The 7,639-nt window shown below is 35.4% G+C and overlaps 1 protein-coding gene across 1 annotated transcript; it reads right to left on the bottom strand.

Moving 5' to 3' along the window:
- Positions 1–239: 239 nt before the first annotated feature.
- LOC107872999 (protein disulfide-isomerase) lies at positions 240–7,158 on the bottom strand. Its single transcript, XM_016719689.2, has 11 exons — positions 6,751–7,158; positions 5,706–5,736; positions 5,316–5,603; positions 4,944–5,132; positions 4,742–4,867; positions 3,760–3,897; positions 3,558–3,677; positions 3,196–3,313; positions 2,040–2,152; positions 1,187–1,381; positions 240–576 (listed from the first exon to the last, which is right to left on the bottom strand). Exons 1-10 carry the CDS (start codon positions 6,921–6,923, stop codon positions 1,193–1,195), a joined length of 1,485 nt encoding a protein of 494 aa, XP_016575175.1. The 5' UTR covers positions 6,924–7,158; the 3' UTR covers positions 240–576; positions 1,187–1,192.
- Between the last annotated feature and the right edge of the window lie 481 nt (positions 7,159–7,639).

Raw genomic sequence — 7,639 nt, forward strand, 5'->3', positions numbered from 1 at the left:
AGTTAATCTTCAATAAACTAAACTAAACTAAATATTTCAATTTTTAAAATTTAAAAATAAACCAGACCAAATACCCTTTTTTAAAACAGTTTGATTTGGTTCACGGTTCAAATTGGTTTTCAACCAATCCATGAAAACCCCTAGGCCCCTCAGCTTTCCTCCAAGTTGGCGAACTTGGCCGAACAGTATGATAGGCAACAGACATAACGAAATTGGTTTGAAAACAAGACGCGAAAGCATTCAAAAGTAAAGATTCACTTCGCTTCGTAAATAACTTAAAATTAACAAGTTTCTCTACAAATTCATCCAACATACTGAAATGCAACTAATCAAGCCATTGAGACTTGCTATGATGCCTAATCCTCAGAAAATCCTGCTCATCACAAAACATTTGATTACAGACCTATGGTAAAAAGGGGCTATTTTGGGGGTTTGAGGGAGGGGTGGCAGAGGTGGAAATGTTGTGCGCTTGTTTCTTTCTTCTCACTTGATAGGAGCTTGTAAGTCATCATGGCAGCCAACACAATGCCAACTGCAATAGGAGACTTCAGAATCTTCTCTCCTTCATTTTTCATCCTGTAAGAAGGACTCTGAAAATTTACACAACATAAAGCAAACAAAAACCAGTGGAAACTGATTCCGAATATTATTAATGTCTAAAAGCACGTTAACATTTTCCCTATATATGGCATAGTTGAGAAAGGGAAAGTTTGAGGGCTTTCCTTTCTCTTGTTTAGTTTAATCACTCGAAGAAAACACTACAGAGAAATATTTTCCTCTACTTCATCCACAGTTTCTCTCTTCCTACTTTCCCTTTTTTTCTCTTCTTTTTCCTAAATCCAGACAAAAGAACAGAAGACGAACATCCTTCATGTTTTACCCAGTGGCTGACACTAAATACAGAAAATGGAGCTTTTTCCAAAAATAAATAACTGAACAAAAACCAGAGAGAATGCATCCACTAGATATTTCTCATACATCTTAAACGCTGATTAATTTCATTTCTTGTCCATCCATTCCAACTACTACAAAAATTTACCTCAATAATTACCTCTTTAACCGGCACTACTGAAAACACCAGCTATGGTTGAATCACAGGTAAACTACAATTCAGACTGAAGAACTCCATGTGCTATGTTTTACTTGACATGTGGTAATAATGTTCAGACCTACCAAGTGCACTTACCTTTAATTATAGCTCATCTTTTCCTGGACCTTGCTCTGCAGCTTTATCCCGATTCTTCTGGATATAGTCAATAAAGCCTTCTTTGGTCCTTTCACCTTGATACGGCGAGATCTTTCCACTTGCTGACTTGAAATAAAGAGTAGGATAACCTTGGACCTCAAAAGTTCCCTGTGGAATATCATTAGCAGTAGCATCCTACATAACAAAGCAAAAGAAAACTTTGTTAGAAATTTCCAATACTTAAATTGCAAATATTTAGAGAAGACTGCAGTAGCTTCCCGACAAAGGTGAACCTATACACTAAGGTGGAAGAATAGCGAGACGCATTTATAAAATAGAAGGCTTCAAACACTGTTCTTTCAGATAACTGCAACAACATTTAAGGACATTGTTTCACATGTTAAGCTTGCAAAATCTGCTAGGTAACAATTCATACAGCATGTCCAAGTCTATACTGGCAAGCAGATGCATGATGCTCGGGCTTGATTGTTTTACCTTCAGTACTATGTAGCACTTCACTATGCTGGTAAACACTCTGCCCTAGCTATGAGAGCATCAAAGTGAACAATGGATGGTACTTTGTCCAGATTGGATGTTTACTCATTTTTGTTATCAGGGGCCCAATCTAATCCGGTTTTACATAAACTACAATTACACACTACACGTGGCAAAAAGTTACAGAACCCACTTCTAATTCCTAGAATTTACATTCCTCCATTACTGAAAACCAAAAAGAATTTAGTGGCACAACATGTTCCTCCATTTTTACTCTAAAGCAAATTAACAAATTCAAGGTTCACAATATATATTCCAGAACTATAAGATAATGATGAGCTTTGAGTAGGAATCTCACAATTTTGGCAATCATAACATCTGCATCATTTTCAAACGAGGCAGCCACTTCATCAAGGATTGGGGCCAACTGCTTGCAGTGTCCACACCAAGGGGCATAGAACTCGAGGAGTACTATAAGAAACAACAACCGCATGAATTATTGTTACTGCATATCCAACAAAAATTCTCACAAAAGAACATGAATGAGTTCAGGAAGAAGAACAAGTTGAACACAAGGATGATGAGCCTCAGGGAAAATGGAAGAAAGAAATTGAACCATGCCACATAATTGACTCGTTATTTCCCATGTGGCAGTGAATAGTGATAACATGACATCATACTGCACGTAAAAGATTATGATGCAGCTTGTTTAATTAATGTTACGCCATTTTCTGCAGATGTTGATGTTACTTATTCACATTTGCTTAACAGCCAAAAACAAGAAGTTCGAGTATCTCCAGATAGCCACTGTTTTAATTACTCCCTCCGTTTAAAAAAGAATGACCTATTTTGACTTGACACGGAGTTTTAAGAAAATAAAGAAACTTTGGACTCTTGTGGTCTTAAATTAAAGTTGTGTCAAATGTACCAAAATGCATTTTAATCTTGTGGTCTTTAACATGCCATGTGGAAAGTTGGAATTAAAGTATTGCCAAAAAAGGAAAGGGAATTCTTTTTTAAACGGACTAAAAGGAAAAGTAGGTCATTCTTTTTTAAACGGAGGGAGTAATTATATACATATGTCATGCTGACAAGCCACACGAGATGGTGAAATACAATTTGATTTTCAATTATTTATACTCCCTCCGTTTCATTTTAGTTGGTCTTCTTTCTAAAAATATTTGTTTCAATTTAGTTGTCCTATTGATAAATCAAGAGGATTTTAATATGTTTTTCCAATAATAACCTCATCATTAAATGACTAAACAAGTCGTATATATTCAAATTTTTATTTTCAAAGCATAATTAATAAGGCAAATTAGGTAAAATAGACCCCTAATAAATATTTTTTTTAATGGGTGTGTCAAGTCTAAGGCCCAACTACTACGAAACGGAGGGAGTACTACACAAGAATGCATGACAAATAAGACAATAAGACAATAAAACATATATGAACTACCTAAGATGCAACTGAACAAAATGTCAATAAATTTTGCACATTTGGTAGGGAATACCATTCTTCCCAGAGTTGAAGACCATATCCTGGAAACTGTCAGCAACCACAACTTTAACAGGTTCACTGTTAACCTCTGGGGTAGGTTCTGATTTTTTGAAAGGTTTCACCTTGCCATCCTGAAATATGATCGAGAAATTACTTTAAAAACTATACAAGAAACAAATTGCCCACTGAAATAATGTTTCTTGAGGACTTCTCTTTTCATTCAGTTTGCTTACTTATTAAGCAAAACTTTGAATTTAAGAAGATAATAGAATGTACAACCAAAGAGATGATAAGATGAATTTAATAGATGATGGGAGAGAAAACCTGGGAGAAACAAGCAAGAGAAAATTTTTTAAAAAAAGGGAGCATCATCACCTTAAACTCTTTAACCCATGAAGCAATGTGATCAGGCTCAACATTTGGTTTGAGATATTTCTCTCCATCATTTTTCTGTATGATGATCAGAGGTACCTGATCCTCTTTAAGTCCAAAGTACTGCTCAATGATGCCAAATATATCATCATGTTAACATCATTCGATAAGAAATGATTCAAATGCAACTGATAAGAAACCTTACCTGGAAGGCACCTTGACTAGCCTCAACATCACCAATTAAGAAACTAATATCGCTGCTTTTGTACTGCTTGGCAACTTCATGATACTTAGATTTGAAAGTATCAATTAGGTCACTGTTGAAGTTGACGAACAACATGGCCTGCAGGTTCCGTAAATCTATGATTAGAAACTACTCCCAAATGTGATAGGGAATTGTGGTTGGGTGGACGGGTGTGGGTGGGTGGGTAGTACTTCAGGAAGTGCTTATGCTGATTGCAGAAATGAAAGAGAATCTAAGAACGAGTGCAATTAAAGACCATAACCAGAATTGAAGCAAATAACTGTTTCTAAACTGATTTGTTTTTTATTTTTTTGAAACTGATAATTGAAGAACAACAACAACAACAACAAACCCAGTGTATTCCCACCTAGTGGGGTCTGGGGGGTAAGATGTACGCAGTCCATACCTCTACCTCTGAAGAAGTAGAAAGGCTGTTTCTGATAGACCCCCGACTCAAGGCACGAGATACCACACAAACACATAGTAAAGCACAGAAGCAGATTACATAACATAAATACGGCACCCATAAGTAATATAAAACAGAGGAGAGCAGAGGAAAGCACACAAATTCGTAATGAAACATGGAACACGGAATCATAACAGGAATAAAAACCCCACCAAGTAATTCCCTACACTAGCGACCCAAACTGATAATTGAAGAAGTTATCTTAAAAAGAACCTACCCAAAAAAAAACAACTTAAAAGAAAATCCTGTTCCAAGTTTACTCTTCTAATATATCAAACAATATTCCTCCAAAATGGAAAACAAGATGCACCAAGAGAAGCTAATAGCATGCGTTATGCGATTCATCTGTATAGCGTCTTATATGTTTAAACTAAAGAGATCTATCAACAAAACACAGATGCGGGTTTAGAAAGCAAGAAGACTATCAGAATCTCAACAGACACTATAAATCTGGTAGAGACCAAGTAAACGTCGCACCTTAGCATTTGGACTGTTGAAGAATTTAATAACAAATGGATGGTTGTTGGGGTCCTTGTTAAATACAGTCACGGTAGGAATAGTTGCTTCTTCAACTAACTTTGCCAAGGCATCCACATCAAACTCCTACAAGTACATATGATCAATTGTTGATTGTCTAGTACATCAGAAAATATAGAAGATTTTCACACAGATATAATACCTGGAAATCTATGAAAAGCTCATCAAAGGGCTTGAATAACCGAACCACGGGGCCAGAAACTGATGAATCCCCACGAGGAAGGAGTTTAGCATCCGAAGTATGACCAAAATCATAGTCAGCACGCAATCTCTCAGCCAGAGCTGTAAAATTCTCAAATTTCTCCCCAGAGAACTCAGGAAAGACACCAACCTATAAGAATTTTCATACTTATCAACTCCAGTTCTGTATATTTCTTGAGGTCTAAAAGAATACATAACAAACAGTGAGAGAGTGTGATTGTTTATTTATTGGGTCACTCCAGTGTGAGCAGATGTATTTGTGGCCGTGTGTACACATATAATGAGAGAGATGCAGAGAGGAGCAGCCACTCACAATATTGATCTTATTGACATCGATGACAGCATCTGCATCCTCAGAAGATTTAATTTCAGCAGAAGCAGGGCCACTTTGTTTCTTCACGTAAGAAACAATACCATCCGCCTCACGTGGTCCTTTATAATCTTGAACAACGCTACCTCCATATCTCAAGATCTTAATTGTGGGGAAACCTCTTATCTCGAACTCACTGGCAAGAACCTTGTTTGCCTCCTCATTGGCATCAACTTTGGCCAGAAAAATTGGTGGATCAGTTTGGCTTAAAACTTGCGCTGCTTTCTCAAACTGCAAATTAACCAAGAAAAATGTTTAAATATATTGTCCTTCCTTATGCTCCAAAGGCTATTACTCTTTTAAAATACGAAGGAATGTGTTACTGGTTCTTACTTCTGGAGCAAGTTTCTTGCAGTGACCACACCTATAAATATCAAAGTAATTAGTAAACTTGGAAAAAAAAAGGTAATTTGGTTCTAATTTGAGGCATTGAATTTTCATATAACTTGAATAGAAACAATCATCAACAGAAATGCAAATAACTTCATTGATTCAATTATCAAGATGCACAAAAGCTTCTAGCTTTGACCGTTTAGTCAGAGTCTCAGAGAATCAACTGTATCATTAAGTAAAAATATACATCATTCTTGCTGAAATTATTTCCTTTCCAGTATTTGGTAACCATGAATTTTGGAAATTCAAGGAAAAATGGTAGAACGACCGTATTCGTCCAAAAGTCACTTTTCTTTATTAAAACAAAAAAATATTCCAACTCTTGTTTCATATCACTTACTCCATTCAAGACTTGGACATAGTAATCAATCTTCACTACTCGAGGATATCCACAATAATTATCCTGCACCTCGTATGAATAACCATATATCTCCAACTTTCAATTCAAATTAAACACCAGAAAATAATTTCACAAAGTAAAATATTTGCCCAGCAGAATATATTTTTCATGAAAACCATACTATTTCGCAAAAAAGGCAATCTAGATCTAAAATAGTAAAAGATCCAACTTATGGTAATTTCCGTAGCTTTTTTTTTTTAATAAGCCTGATGTCCCGGCCAGTATGCACGCACCTCGACTAAATCAACGGGACACCTAGCAACAGGTATCACATACTCTGTCCACAAAGGCTAGAACATACAGGAAAATTTCACCTATTTTTTTTTGTTTCTGTTGAAAATTGAACCTGAGTGCTCAACCCACACGTCATTGACCACTAGGTCGCACCCTCGGTACTAATATCCATCCGTAGCATCTGTTTAAGCTTACATTTACAGAATCCGGATCGACTTCCAATAGTAAAAAAAGTATACAGACAAAAAATCAGTCTTTTAACGGATAAAATATCTGAAATTTGCGTTCGAACAAAGAAGCTACAGATTCAAAAACAAATAGCAAAATAAAATCAGAGCGATATTTAGTTACCAAGGAGCGTAGAATTCGACGACGATGAATTTGTGTTGACCTACAAAATCAGAGAAATTGGAGTGATCCAGAGTAACAACGAATTCCTTTGATTCGCTCTCAGAAGCGTGAGATGTCAATCCCAGCAATGCGAAAATACAGATAAATAAGGCAATCCAAACCCTAATCGCCATTTTTTTACTCTCTTTTCAGCTCACTGAATAATACTAATATCTTTCAGTTTTGTGTGTGGATATCGACAGGATTTTATATAGGATGCAGATGGGAGCTATGTGCGGAGTCCTTTTTCACTATTGTGAGGAAATATCTAAAATAGCCCCTCCTATCTTTTATTTCGCATTCCAATTCTCTCCTAATAAAAATATACTACAAAAATGGAATTTGATTTTTATTGAAAGGTTTACTACTCCTATAATCTTTTACTTTCTCTGTACCGGGCAGCTTAGCAAATATTCAGGGTTCTCTTTTGGTAAAAATTATATACTCCCTTCGTTTTTTAAAAAATAACCTGCTTTTCTTTTCAATTCATTTAAAAAAGAATGATTTTTTTTCCTTTTTTAGTAATACTTTAATTTTAATTTTCCATATAGCATGTTTAGAACTACAAGATTAAAAAACATTTTGGTACATTTGACACAACTTTATTTTAAGACCACAAAATTCAAAAGTCTTCTTTATTTTCTTTCATCTTGTGTCAAGTCAAAGTAGGTCATTCTTTTTTAAACGGAGAGAGTAATAAATATTGAACGTTCTTCAATTATTTTATCTATGTACTTTTAAGTTCTTTTGACAAAACTCTCCATTATCCGTATGTAGGTTCATTTTTCTATTTTGTTAGAGAACTTTCACTTTATAGTTAATACTTTTATTAAAAAGGTTTTTATTCGAT

The sequence above is a fragment of the Capsicum annuum genome, chromosome 6 (assembly GCF_002878395.1).
Source record: "Capsicum annuum cultivar UCD-10X-F1 chromosome 6, UCD10Xv1.1, whole genome shotgun sequence".
NCBI classification, from domain to species: domain Eukaryota; kingdom Viridiplantae; phylum Streptophyta; class Magnoliopsida; order Solanales; family Solanaceae; genus Capsicum; species Capsicum annuum.